The following is a 14,606-nucleotide window of genomic DNA, read 5'->3' on the forward strand; positions in this document are numbered from 1 at the left end:
ATATATCAATGATGACCATGATGCAAAAAAAATAAAAATAGATACAATAGGCAGGGGCGGATCCAGGATTTTGAAGGGGGGGGGGGCGAAGTTTATAGCTGTCGCCGAGTGGAGCGAGGGGAAAAAAATTTGGGACCTTTTTTGGCTAAAAAAAACATAAAATAAGCGAATATGCACTTTTAAAACGATTCCTGTCATGGTGCATGCATATTTGTAGTTCCTGAAAACTGTGTAAGGGTTGGAAATTTTCGATGCTGTATTCTACTATTAATTGTCTATCCTAAAACGATAGTACGGATTTAAAGCTATATTTACTGATAAATTTTCAATACGACGAAAATGAGTTAAAAAAAAGACAAACAAGCAATATTTATCCAAATGTTTGGTTGATATGTTACACCCAAGAAAATTAAGGGAAGTGAGGGTTTCCAAATCAACCAAAGGCTACGATTTATGAATGACGGTAGAAAATGTAGACATACAGGCTAATTCCAACAGGCATGTTACAGTCTGGTCTTGAAAAACGTATTCAATATATTAGTTCGGCGAAATAGACACTATTTTCCAATAGACACCATTTTCCGGTCAGACATGCAAACCCCGGCCACATAAAAAAAATACGCCCGTTTTTATTCATCATGTTCATTTAATGCTTTATAATTCTGTTGGATTTTCATTTCTAATAGCAAAAACATGGACAAGATTATTGTTTTGATCCAGATACGGCCAGAATTTTTGCCGTTTAATGCCAAAATCAGAGTCATTTTATATCTCTCAAATATCTCAGACTACCCTCCTCAAATCAAACGGTTCGTACTTTAGACTTTAAATCTATCTAGAGCTTAAATACTGACTGGGGATCATAATGATAATTCAGCTGTTATTTTAAAAGGGGATGCCTTTCATGGCGTTACGGGTTAAACATGTTTTCGTAGGTAAATAATATTGCCGAGGAACTTTTTTTCATGAGAGTGTACTTATATAGAGTATAATACTGTTTGATGGAATAATTAATGAAATAGAACTTAAGTCAAAACGTTCTTGCTCAATCCTGTGTCACCTTGAAGGTGACCGTGTTAAGATTGTCATGCTCATGTGACAGTAATTTAAATTTCAAAATGACTGAGTGACGTTATTTCGACGCACTGGTCAACTACACCATAGTGTATCGCATGACTTTCACAGTTTAATAGTATACACCAGCGAAAAATATCTTTATAAGTAAAGAACTGTCACATAAAAGCAAAGTACACGGGAAATGACAAAGTTCACGTCGTCTCGTCTGATTAATCATTTTACAAAAAAAAAGAAAAAGAAAAAAAGTCCAAGCAAAGGGAGGGCGTACGCCCTCTCCGCCCATTCTGGATCCGCCACTGCTAGGTAGGATGTGTATTTTAAATAAAGGGTTTTAAAATTGGACTGTTACTGGAAATTGAAATTGTTTGTTTGTTGGATAGTGACACCGAAGAGATAATGCAACTAATACCAAGTATAATTTAATGTACAGAGAGCGTGACACTCTCTCTACACGAGCCACGCATCGGATCAGACTTAGTTGGGATCCCGCTAACATGTTTAACCCCGCCACATTATTTATGTATGTGCCTGTCCCAAGTCAGGAGCCTGTAATTCAGTGGTTATCGTTTGTTTATGTGTAACACATTTGTTTTTCGTTCATTTTTGTCGAGCCTTCGACTTAAGTCGAAAAAGCGAGACTAAGCGATCCTACATTCCGTCGACGTCGGCGTCGTCGGCGGCGTCAACAAATATTCACTCTGTGGTTAAAGTTTTTGAAAATTTAATGACTTTCTTAAACTATACTGGATTTCTACCAAACTTGGACAGAAGCTTGTTTATGATCATAAGATAGTATCCAGAAGTAAATTTTGAAAAATAAAATTCCATTTTTTCTGTTTTTTACTTATAAATGGACTTAGTTTTTCTGCGGGGAAACATTACATTCACTCTGTGGTTAAATTTTTTAAAATTTTAATAACTTTCTTCAACTATCCTGGGTTTGTACCAAACTTGGACAGAAGCTTGTTTATGATCATAAGATAGTATCCAGAAGTAAATTTTGTAAAAAAAATAATTAATTTTTTCCGTAATATACTTTTAAATGGACTTAGGTTTTCTGCCAGGTAACAACACATTCACTCTGTGGTTAAATTTTTTAAAAATTTAATGACTTTTTTTATACTATTTTAAATTTGTACCAAACTTGGACAGAAGCTTGTTTATGATCAAAAGCTAGTATCTAGAGAAGAAATTTTGTTAATATTTGGTATCTGTGTATCTGTATTTTACTTATAAATGGTTTTTCTTCCAGTTAACATTACATACAGTCTGCAGTTTTAAAACATTTATTCGATTCATAAACTATCTTGAAATTTTTACCAAACTTGGACAGAAGCTTCTACAATGAAAAGATAGTATCAAGAGGAATATTTTTATTGGTTGTTTCCCTCATTTTTGTTGAGCCTAGGAGTTACAGCAAAAGTAGGCGAGACACTTCCGCGGAACCCTTACAAATGTTTTACATAAATGAGGCCGTTCGTTTTCTCGTTTGAATTGTTTTACATTGTCTTATCGGGGCCTTTTATAGCTGACTGTGCGGTATGGGCTTTGCTCATTGTTGAAGGCGGTACGGTGACCTATAGTTGTTAATGTTTGTGTCATTTTGGTCTTTTGTGGATAGTTGTCTCATTGGCAATCATACCACATCTTCTTTTTTATATTATATATTCTGACATAAAGATTCTACGTATTTACATGTTTATATACCCCCTCACAGCAGAAACGGACGAATATGTCACGTTTATAGCTAGAGTCACAGTTTACTACCAGTCTGAAGAAGACCAAAATGATAATATTTTTAACCCCAATCACCCTTGAGAGTATTGCAAAGCAGAACAGAAACGAAAAACTTATTTAGTAATGATTTTATTTTGGCGATGCAGTTACTGCATCTTCTGAATGGTAAAAAGTTTTTTGTCTATCAGCTCATAAACATATTTTTGTCATGTAACCGTAAACAACGCGACAACAACCCGACAGTATAGCAGACAACAGCCGAAGGCCATCAATGGGTCTTCAATGTAGCGAGAAACTCCCGCACCCGTAGGTGTCCTTCAGCCGGCCCCTTAAAAATATGTATACTAGTACAGTGATAATGGACATCATACTAAACTCCGAATCATACACAAGAAACTAAAATTAAAAATCATACAAGATTAAAAAAGGTCAGAGGCTGACTTTTAGCTCTAAGCGGCTTTGAAACATGTCAGTAACTTCAAGTACTCTCAATGTGTACTATTTTATTAGATGTCTTTTTATGTGTATCCATCTGATCGATGAGTTAAGTCTTTTAATTTCAACTGATTCTTATAGTCAGGTTAGAGGAATAGTTTAAATTCTGCTTGCATGTTTAACCACGCCACATTCTGTACATATGTTCCTGTCCCAAGTCAGGAGCCTGTTATTCAGTGGTTGCCGTTTGTTGCTGTGATACATACTAGTATTTGTTTTTTTAATCATCTTTTTGTACAAAATTTAGGCCGTTAGTTTTCTCGTTTAAATTGTTTTACATTTTTGCCATTTCGGGGCCTTTTATAGCCGACTATGCTGTATGGGCTTTGCTCATAGTTGAAGGCCACACGGTTACCTATAATTGTAATTTTCTGTGTCATTTGGTCCCTTGTAAAGAGTTGTGTCATTGGCAATCACACCACATTTTCTTTTAACACTATCAACTACGTATATAAACTGAACAGTTAATTCCTATTTTCGCAACGCAAATAGATAAGGATAAGGAAAAGTTCTATGAGTTTTACAGATCAAATTTTATTATAGTATACCATTAATTTTAGGATTATACGCAAGCCTTTCGCAATATTATGCTCAGTGGTAGCGTGTTCGCCTCGGGGTTCGAACCCCGATCCGGGCTAAACTTGGACATTAAAATTGTAATTTGCTGCATCTCCGCTAAGTACGCAACATAAGGGAGTAAGAGCAAAAGCTGGTCAGCTCATGGTCAAAATAATGTGTACGGGAAGGGTGATACGAATTTCTGTGGACTACAATCATGGGTATATATCGGCGCCGGATCAGCGTGTCAAAATACATTATTTTTACACCTCTTGCGACAACGCAAAAAATATGCTCATCAAAATCACAAACAAAGGAGTAGGTCCGGTAAGGACCGATTTTGGCCTCAAATTTCAGGTTCATCTGACAAAAGATTTTGACCTCTTTTTAAACACTTTTAAAGTGTCTATTTCTTTGAATCAATTAGTTAATGTGAAAGATTTTAACTGATTTAGTCATTAAAAACGATCCATTTCTAGCTCAAATATAAAATATCTACCAAATATGTCGCAAACTGTCACTTTTTAGATGGTTTTTGTCAAAAAAGAAAGCGGCCGCATCCATGTTCATCCTAAACCTTTATATATGTTATTTATTATCATAGAATACAACTCACATTTCGATATTAAGGATGAACACGAATGCGGCCACTTTGTTTTACACGAAAACCGTCTAAAATTTAACTAAAATGATAGAATTGTGAAGATTTCAGTAAATTAGCATGACGTAATGGTGCTAGTACCCGATATATGTGCCTTGTATTGTCAAGAACAGCCCATATGTATATAGCAGAAGCATTCTACTGTTCAATGAATAACTTAAAGTTTACGTTTTAACAATTTTGTAAAACTGTTATATTTTGGGACCAAGAAGGGGTCTTACTGGACCTACTCCTTTTTACCTTCCTGAAACACAAAATACATGCATTTAACTGTAACACATCTAGCGGATGCCAGTCTTTTAAAGACTTTTCCAACTTGACAGGTCAGTCTGTATACTCAGAGTAGTATTTGGGGTGAAAATAGAGTTAATTTTGTCCAATTGTTTTGATGAACCTTAAAGTTACTGCATGGGGATTAGGGTGTACATTTTGCTATCATTGTTTCTTTGCTTTGGGATAGTCGGAGTACCTTTATCCGATGATGATCGTACACATTCCGTCAACGATTTGTACTTGTCAAACAAGAAACAACTTGATCTATTTGACAGTATGGTGGCGTCTGTTCTTAATTATGCTTTGGAAATATGGCATTTCAAGTTGAGATTATTCACAATTGATTCTGTCGATATATTTTAAAAGTTGGCAAAACTGTGCCCAATCGTTTTTTATATGGAATATTGGGATATGTTCTTGTGTATGTTATGAGAAAATTTAAAATTATAGTTAAATACTGGTTGAATATTTGAACTAACAAAACGCCAATTGTTTATGATGTTTACAAATTGTAAGTTACTTGAAGATGCCAATAATGGTAAATTAACTGGCTTCTAATCTACGTGACTTATTATTTGATAGTGGTCTAAATTGTATATGGTATCAACAACCAGAAAACATATTATTGAATATATTGATGTCATTAAGAATAGAATTAAAGATCAGTGCATACAAAGCTGGTTAGCATCTGTATAAATTAAGGAGCGAACATTTAGTATTTATAAGAATATAAAGTTAGATTATAGGTTTGAATAGATATAGGAAGATGTGGTGTGAGTGCCAATGAGACAACTCTCCATCAAAATAACAATTTATAAAAGCAATCCATTATAGGTCAATGTACGGCTTTCAACACGGAGCCTTGGCTCACACCGAAATTTAGTTAGATGACTGTTATAATTCACAATTTATAACTAAATTGCGTAGTGGTACACTAAAGTTGAACATTGAAACAGGCTGGTAGACAGACATGGCTAGAGAATGACGTTTATGCAAATTTTGTGATATGCAGTGTGTTGAAAACGAGTACCACTTTTTATTAGTATGTCCTGCCTATAGATCAATTAGACCTAAATATATGTCAAAAAAAATTATGTTTCTTGGCCAAACATTACTCAATTATAGTATTTATTTAGATTAACGTCGATTTTACATATTTCAAAAAAAAATGTGAAATTGCATAAAATCTGCGTGGTCAATCAGAGCACATATATTGTTAATTGATGTCATTTGTTTTCTTATCATGTTTTTTTAAGCTCACCTGGCCCGAAGGGTCAAGTGAGCTTTTCTCATCACTTTGCGTCCGTCGTCCGTCGTTGTCGTCGTCCGTCGTCGTCGTCGTCCTTCGTCGCCCGTCTTCGTCTTCGTCGTCCGTCATCGTCCTTCGTCGTCGTCGTCCTTCGTCGCCCGTCTTCGTCTTCGTCGTCCGTCATCGTCCTTCGTCGTCCGTCGTCGTTAACTTTTACAAAAAATTTCTCCTCTGAAACTACTGGGCCAAATTAAACCAAACTTGGCCACAATCATCATTTGGGTTTCTAGTTTTAAAAATGTGTCCTGTGATCGGGCCAACCAACCAAGATGGCCGCAATGGCTAACAATAGAACATAGGGGTAAAATGTAGATTTAAGCTGATATCTCTAAAAAGTGTTTATCAGTCAAAAATCTATCTGCTATATGAAATTTTCAGATGAATCGGAGAACCCGTTGTTGGGTTGCTGCCCCCAAATTGGCAGTTTTATGGAAATTTTGCCGTTTTTGGTTATTATCTTGAATATCATTGAAGATAGAGGTAAACTGTGAACAGCAATACTGTTCATCAAAGGGTGATATAAACAGTTTCGTATAAACAAACTAGGGGTTATTCCCCGACTAAAAATAACCATGGAGGGAAACCCCTGTTCATTTACTTTATTGGTGAAAAAGTATCATGTTTTTTGTATTTGATTGTAAAAATTAGTTAATTAGCTTTCGATTAAAACAGGTTTAATGATTGAAATAATTTTAAAAATTATATTAAATATACATGTTTTGAGGGGTGACAACACTGTAAACAGCCTGTTTTTGTGGCAGTGAAAATTGAAAACTTATTCACAGCCACTGTAGCTCTTTTCGGAGCAGGTAACCGTACCCTGAAACAAGATTTTTTTAAAAGGCCAGGTAAAAACCTTTAAATTTCATACAGTTTTGATTATGTAAAATGTGCATGGATCATGTCTTCATGGGTGTGCACATGACCTGGTTTCATTTTTTTATGTTCAAATTAGGCCTTTTTCCCCTCATGTTCATTGTATGGGACTTTTTTAATATATAAAAAGTACACAATATTTTTATTTTATTATAAACTAGATTCCAGTGATACCTAGTTTTATACAAGTAACTTTATTAATCAGTCCACCACTAAGGATCACTTGTGCATGGTCCCTCACAATATGACGTCATAGAAAAAACTGTTGATTGCACCCAAAGTAAGATCTACAAATAAGTCAACATGATCAACATGGTCAATCGACCCCTTAAGGAGTTATTGTCCTTTATAGTTAATTTTTAACAATTCTTTGTAAATTTTTGAAAACTTTTACAAAAATCTTCTCTGAAACGCCTGAGGCAAATTTAACCAAACTTGTCCACAATCTATCATTAGGGCATGTAGTTTAAAAATGTGTCCGTTGACCCGGCCAGCCAACCAAGATGACTGCAATGGCTAAAAATAGAATAAAGGGGTAAAATATAGATTTTGGCTTATAACTCTGAAACCAAAGCATTTAGAGCAAATTTGAAATGGGGTTAAATTGTTTATTAAGTGAAGATCTATCTGCCCTGAAATTTTCAGATGAATCTGACAACCGGTTGTTGGGTTGCTACCCCTTATTTGGTAATTTATGGAAATATTGCCGTTTTTGGTTATTATCTTGAATATTATTATAGATAGAAATAAACTGTAGGCAGCAATAATGTTCAGCAAAGTAATATCTACAAATAAGTTAAATGACCAAAATGGTCAGTTGACCCCTTCAGGAGTAATTGCCCTTTATAGTCTATTTTACCAATTTTTCCTAACTTTTTGTAATATTTTACAAAAATCTTCTCCTCTGAAACTAACAAGACAAAATGTAACCAAACTTGTCCACAAACATCATAAGAGGATCTAGTTTTAAAAATGTGTCCGATGACCCTGCCCGCGAACCAAGATGCCAGACATGGCTAAAAATAGTACATAAGGTAAAATGCAGTTTTTGGTTTCTATCTCTGAAACTGAAGCAGCAAATCTGACTGGTGGCAAAAATGTTCATCAGATTTAGATATATCTGCCCTGAAATTTTCAGACAAATCCGACAACCAGTTGTTAGGTTGCCGCCCCTGAATTAGTAATTTTATGGAAATTTTGCAGCTATTATCTTAGATATTATTATAGTATCTAATGATTTCTTATACTATAAATTATGATTTGAACCTTATTTTACATGATTTCCAAAGCATCAGTAAATACAGGTGAGCGACACAGGCTCTTTAGAGCCTCTAGTTTATATGTATAATTGACTCTGCTGTGTATCAGTCATGTTGTAAATATGTTTTCGTTGCTATAGCATATAATGTGTGCTTTTTGCAATAAAGAATTCATTCATTCATTCATACAAAGTGTATATATGGTTAATAACAGTATTTAAACAGTTGAACTTTTAATTATCTTCTACACGCATAAGATTTAAATACATCAGAGATATTCACCGTCATACCTGACTAGTAGTGAATTTCATATGAATTATTCCGCTTTGTTCTTTGTTGTTCCTAAACGTTTTCCATAACAACGTGTGGACTAATTGAAGAAACCGCTAAAATTCATGGGTTACTTATCAGTATTTTTCAATGCTATTATTGTAGTGCTGATGGCTATGTACGTGTACGAAAATGAAAGCAGACATGGTGAAATTTCCTCCAGGCTTGTTCTTCTAGGTAATTAGAAGCTTAACAGTTCAAAGAACAAATACCGCTGAAATCATTTTTTTTTTTACAAAAGTCGTTTGAGATAAGGTAATATCGTCTTTTTATTATGCTTTTTTTTTTTTTTGTAAAATTGTAACACGGTGATGAGTGATGTACCCATATTTTAACTATTTTATTTATTATGTCTGTTTAGTTCACGCATTGTTGTAAATAGAACGGAATTTGAGGATACTATTGTACAAAGTGAGAGATGCAGCGATATAAACCAGGTTCAATTCACCATTTTCTAAATTTGATTATGCTTGTACCAAGACAGGAATACGACAGTTGTCCATTCGTTTTTGATGTGTTCTGTCATTTGATTTTGCCATGTGATTAGGGATTTTCCGATTTTATTTACCTCGGAGTTCAGTATTTTGGTGGCTGTACTTTTTTCTATATTCTTCTATATTTATAACGTTATGTGTAAAGGGGATCATACTAACTCAATTAGTCTGACATTTTTTTTTTTTTTTGCTATAACGTATATGGGTTGGGCATATATGTAACTGTTTGTTGACCCCACTGATGTCTTTAAATTATTTGTATATATCGCTGGAATATTGTCTTCTTGGTGTGAACACTTCATCTTCAAAACATCATAATAGTTTGTCATCTATCTAGATGCACGTATGCCCGTTGTTTCTTAAAGTCTAATGATATTAAATAATCCATCCTTGTATATAAGATTACATTGTTGAAACCATTAGAAGAATTTTGACCTACAGTTCATGCTCGGGTAACCCTAATCTAATGTACGAATTCAGCTTAATTTATCATTAACTCTGACATGTCAATACTATCTCTTTTTATTTACTTTACTGTTTGCCTTTGTCCTCGTGCTATTATTCTTTATTTGGTCGAATGTTTATGTATACATTTTATGCATTCATCAATCTGGTATTTGACCTTGAGCGTTCCTGCGTGCAGGCATAATGTAGTTTGATTCGGACTCTTGAGGCTTTTACAGGGTTATTTCTTTTTGGATGTGAAGCCTTTTGTTGGCTTTTATTCGTGTGTGTCTCTGTCCTATATTTTGAGTCTTATGTAGACGAAACGCGCGTCTGGCGTATAAAATTATATTTCTGGTACCTTTGAAAACTATTTTTCTCCCATTTATTTTTATTGTAGTCCTGTCATGTAATGATGTCATTTTAATGTTATCATTAGCATTGTCATTAAAGCGGGAGGTTTGGAATGCCACAAAACCAGGTTCAAATAACAATTTTTTTTCTTAAACTGCCCTGTACAAAAGTTCGTTTCTGTGTGTGTTACATTTTAATGTTTTGTTTCTGTTGTGTGGTAGTTGTGTGGTAGTTCTCTTATATTTGATGCGTTTCCCTCAGTTTAAGTTGGTAACCCGGATTTGTTTTTTCTCTATCGATTTATGAATGTGGAATAGCTGACCTAATTTTGCCAATATAACGAAACTGTAAACATGTGTCATACAAGAGATAAATTTGGCTTGTTTTAAAACCAGGTTATCCCACTACTTGATTTGCACTTGTTTCATTGGTTGATAATGTTTAATTTCGTCAGTTTTTGTTGAATCCTTCTTTTGAATTTACCTTGGAGTTCGGTAATTTATTGATACTTTTTTGTATTACGGTTTACTCCTGGCTGTCCAAAAGAACTCAACGTAAAGTTGTTGTTTTCGTTCTCAAAATTACAGACAAAGTAGCAAATTGTTTTGTTCATTTTCTTCACACTGTTATCTTATCTACTTTTTTTAACACCGCAGGTCGAAAACTATTAGATTTAAAAGAGGAACTTGGTAAAGTACAACAAGAACAGAACGCTGTGTCAAATGAAATTGAAGACATGGATCAGTTATTATTAAGAAAAGCAGAGATAGAGAAATTGACTGAAATAGAAAATCAACTACTCAAAACACATGAAAAAGGTTTGAAGTTATATTAGATATATAACTCATTGTTTGTGAAAACTTGAAATCAAGCGACTTAGAAAAGTTTGGATAGACTAGAGTCTAGCTTTCTTATTTTCTTCTGAAATAAAAAATAATCAAAGTTTAAATATTTTTTGGCTTTACATCCAATTGTGAATATTGTAATATATTTAGGTAAACTGTGATAAGAATATTAAAAAATGGGTTTAACAGAAGAAATCATTACTGACATTTTTCAGCCCATGTGTTTTTGTACACCTAATCATTGAATTTTTCTATTATATAAACGGAATTGCATGCTTAATATCACAGTATACTAAGGATGTTCCAAACATTCATAAAAGATTGTAAAAGTTTTGCCAAACAAATGACCTTGAGTAAGTGGTATAACAGAATGATGCATCGGAGATATTAAAAGAAAAAAAACCCATTAAACTAAAAGAAAGTTTTAATTTTTTAAATCATTTTTGTTAACGTATAACGGGTAGTTTATTGTTGTCTGTCTAGGCCTTGAAGGGGAAAAGAAACTATCAACTTTAGAAGAAAAACTTGATCGATTGAAACTAGATAGTAAAGAAGAAAAGAAAGCAATAGAAGTTACAATTAATTACACGGAGAAATTATTAGCAACTAAAGCAGGGCTAGAAAAATTGACTGATAGAATAGAAAAACATCTCAAAGCACAGGAAAAAGGTTTGAAGCTATTATATAATAATGTCACAAATATTGAAGCATACTTTCATGGAGATATAATCAAATGTTGTTCTATTCACTGAAATTTAGAGTTTGTTGAAATCACAAAATTGTTTTGTTTTTCCTTTTCATTTCTAGCCATTACGTTGTCAGTTTATTTTCGGCGTATGAGTTTGAATCTCCCTTTACTATCCTCCGCTTCTCTTTTGATAAGGTCTGGGATTTTGGCTCCTCTAACAAATACTCCACAAATTGATGTTGCAACGGTACTATTCATTTCTAAATTTGACCCTAGAGCATTTTCTTTAAACAAAATTAGTCCGGTTGTCAAGCCTGTAACCAATATGTCTGCCAACGCTAAACATAGCACATACGGGGTCAAATGCAAGTATTATCTATTCACTTGTAAAAGGTTATAGATGTGAAATCAGACAGGGGTAGAGGTGTTCAGAATGTCGAGATCTCTCTTCTTTTCTTCCAAAAAAAAAATTTCTTTGCTTTATTTACAAGTCCTTTAGAATTATGATATACATTGGTATTGGGTTTGACAAGTATTCCAATAAGTCAATCTTTGAACAAAAATATATCTTGCAAAAGTTAATTAATCTTTTTTTTTTAATTGTAAAAGAATTAGATTTTGCTTCTTCATACTGTCCTTTAATAATGCATTGTTTTCCGCTATTCTTGCATTATACAACTTGAATAAGAAATTTTCGCCAAACATTTCAAATACAAAGCAGGCATATATTTTCTTCTTGTTCTTATGAAAGTTTGTATTTATGCAAGACTTTTGAACACAAAACTTTTAGAAGATCTTCCATTTTTTCTGAATCCAAATAGGCTGCTGCTGATAGACAAAGGCAACAGTAGTATACCGATGTTCAAAGGCAATAAATCAATTGAGCGAAAGCAAATCCGGTTAACAAACTGGTACCTTTGATAACTAATGATACTGGAAATTTAAAGAAAACAATGGTGGGTTGAACCTGGTTTTGTGGCTAACCAAACATCGCGCTTTATGGAAATGTTAAATATAACGATAAAATGACAACATTACATGAAAGGAATATACTAGTAATACACATGAATGCAAGAACACTCAGGACAGAGAAATACATGAATAAATAATATGATAGTAAATGTCGACATGTTAACCATAAGATAACAACTAATACCTAAAATAGATAGAATTTTCTATCAATCTGTGATTCAATACAATATCACACATCATTGGGAGAACAGCATGTCTTTTAACTATTGTGGCTGATTGTTTTGCTGACAATTGTTGTTAATAAAGTGGAGTTTTTATGCGAATGTCCTACAAGTGAGAGTGTTACCCAGCTATACTACCAGGTTTAATCCACAATTTTCTACACAAGAAAATGCTTGTAACAAGTGAGGAATATGATAGTTGTTTTCGGTTCATAAGATGCGCTTGAGCCTTCGATTTTGCCATTTTATAAAGGACTTTCCGTTTCAAATTTCCCTTTAAGTCCTGTAATTTTGATATTTTACCTTTTTCAGATATATTTCTATATAAATATTCAGAAACGTTATTTATACAGTAAAGTTGAATGAACATTTCAATATTGATAGCCAATTAGACAACTTTTTACAAGAGACAAAATGACACAGAAATTATCAGCTATAGGTCACTGTCGGCCTTTAACAATGAGCAAAGTTTATATCGCATAGTAACCTATAACAGTCCCTGGAACCACAAATGTAAAACACATGAAACAATTCAAACGAGAAAACTAACGGCCTAATTAATGTAACACAAACAATGAACGAAAACAAATATGTAACAGAGCAACAAACGAAAACCACCGAAATATACAGGTTCCTGTTTCGGACAGGCACATACATACAGAATGTGGCGCGGCTATACATGTTAGCAGGACATTAGGATAACAGTACAACATTAGAATGAACTATAGGAATCAGTTGAAAAAGGCCTAACTCATCAGATGGATACTAATAAAAATACATATAAAAAAAACACAGAATGCACGTGGCCGGATTCTTGTTCATCTCAACAACAATGATACACTAAGTACATACTGGTATCTGAGAGTACTCAATGTTACTTAATTATAGTATATATTTAATGTTATGTATTTGTTTGTGCTCTTTTGATTATTAACTCTAGCTATTCTATATATTGTTTTTTTTGTGTTTGTTACAGCTGTCAACAAAATAATTATATGCGAAAGAAATTCGGCCTTTATCTCATGCAATTCGCAAATAAGTATAGCGGAAGCTATATATGGACGTCAAACAGATACAAGTATTTGTCCAACTTTGGTAAAAACCAGCAACTGTAGGTCACCTGCGTCAGATGGTAAGGTAAAAAGTCAGTGCAATGGGAAAAGTCTATGTGAACTGACTGCAAATAATCACCAATTTGGTGATCCCTGTCCTGGAGTAGTCAAGTATCTGGAGGTCAAATATACGTGCACAAAGCTGGAACATTAACTTTTTGTTTGCCTTTGAGATTTACCTATTTTTTTGTTCTTTCAATATGCGTATTCGAGTCTTTGCTATTAGGGTTTTATAGATTATTTATCCCCCCAAAATAGGTACGTATTTCCTTAGATAAAATGTTCTTATACTTTGACAAAAATAAGTACTTAAAATGCTTTTTCCCCCTGAAAAATATGATAATAAATGTGGGTCACAGGGCTATTTTTCAAGCTACCATTCGTGCAAAACTACGTAAATTGGCATAGTTTGTTCATGAAAACACATTTTTTTGTGTGAATAAAATGAAATCTATAACATATAACTTTAAAATAAAATATGAGAAGACAGGTTTTATTATATGCTTTAAGAAAATAAAAAGAAAAAAGGATGTCTCCGAACTTGTTTTTGTGAGGTCCAGGTTGAGATGAATCTTAATAGAAACGAAATGACGCTCCTTAAATAGTAATAAAGAAAGAGTTCGATGAAAAAAAGTATAGTTTCTGATTGGATTACGAGGCCTACAGCAATAATAACTCAGTTCTTTCGCATTATGTGGTATCATGTACGCGAAGTGATCATGTGTCATGCATTGATGCTCTTTATTGCTTCTATTTTCACCCCACAAGCCAAGCAGACAGCATAGTGCAATACCATTTACAACAATATTCGAAATGCACTAATTTTACAAATTTTACAGAAAACATGGACTTAAAGTGCATATAACACGAATTGTCCCACATTCTTCACAGTAACGGCGAT

General features: G+C 33.7%; 1 protein-coding gene across 1 annotated transcript; it reads left to right on the plus strand.

The window, feature by feature from the left end:
* The first annotated feature begins 8,614 nt into the window (after nucleotides 1-8,614).
* Nucleotides 8,615-14,098, plus strand: LOC134719020 (uncharacterized). The gene is made up of 4 exons (XM_063581931.1): nucleotides 8,615-8,752; nucleotides 10,524-10,685; nucleotides 11,196-11,381; nucleotides 13,570-14,098. The coding sequence occupies exons 1-4, from the start codon at nucleotides 8,641-8,643 to the stop codon at nucleotides 13,857-13,859; spliced, it is 750 nt and encodes a 249-aa protein (XP_063438001.1). The 5' UTR covers nucleotides 8,615-8,640; the 3' UTR covers nucleotides 13,860-14,098.
* The last annotated feature ends 508 nt before the right edge of the window (nucleotides 14,099-14,606 follow it).

This window comes from Mytilus trossulus, chromosome 5 (genome assembly GCF_036588685.1).
Source record: "Mytilus trossulus isolate FHL-02 chromosome 5, PNRI_Mtr1.1.1.hap1, whole genome shotgun sequence".
Classification (NCBI taxonomy): Eukaryota; Metazoa; Mollusca; class Bivalvia; order Mytilida; family Mytilidae; genus Mytilus; species Mytilus trossulus.

Excerpts from the sequence above, each read along its gene's own strand:
- LOC134719020 (XM_063581931.1), top strand. The coding sequence starts at position 8,641 with ATGGGTTACTTATCAGTATTTTTCAATGCTATTATTGTAGTGCTGATG. Across the intron at positions 8,753-10,523 it reads CTCCAGGCTTGTTCTTCTAG|GTCGAAAACTATTAGATTTA; the intron begins GTAATTAGAAGC and ends TTAACACCGCAG. Across the intron at positions 10,686-11,195 it reads ACTCAAAACACATGAAAAAG|GCCTTGAAGGGGAAAAGAAA; the intron begins GTTTGAAGTTAT and ends TTGTCTGTCTAG.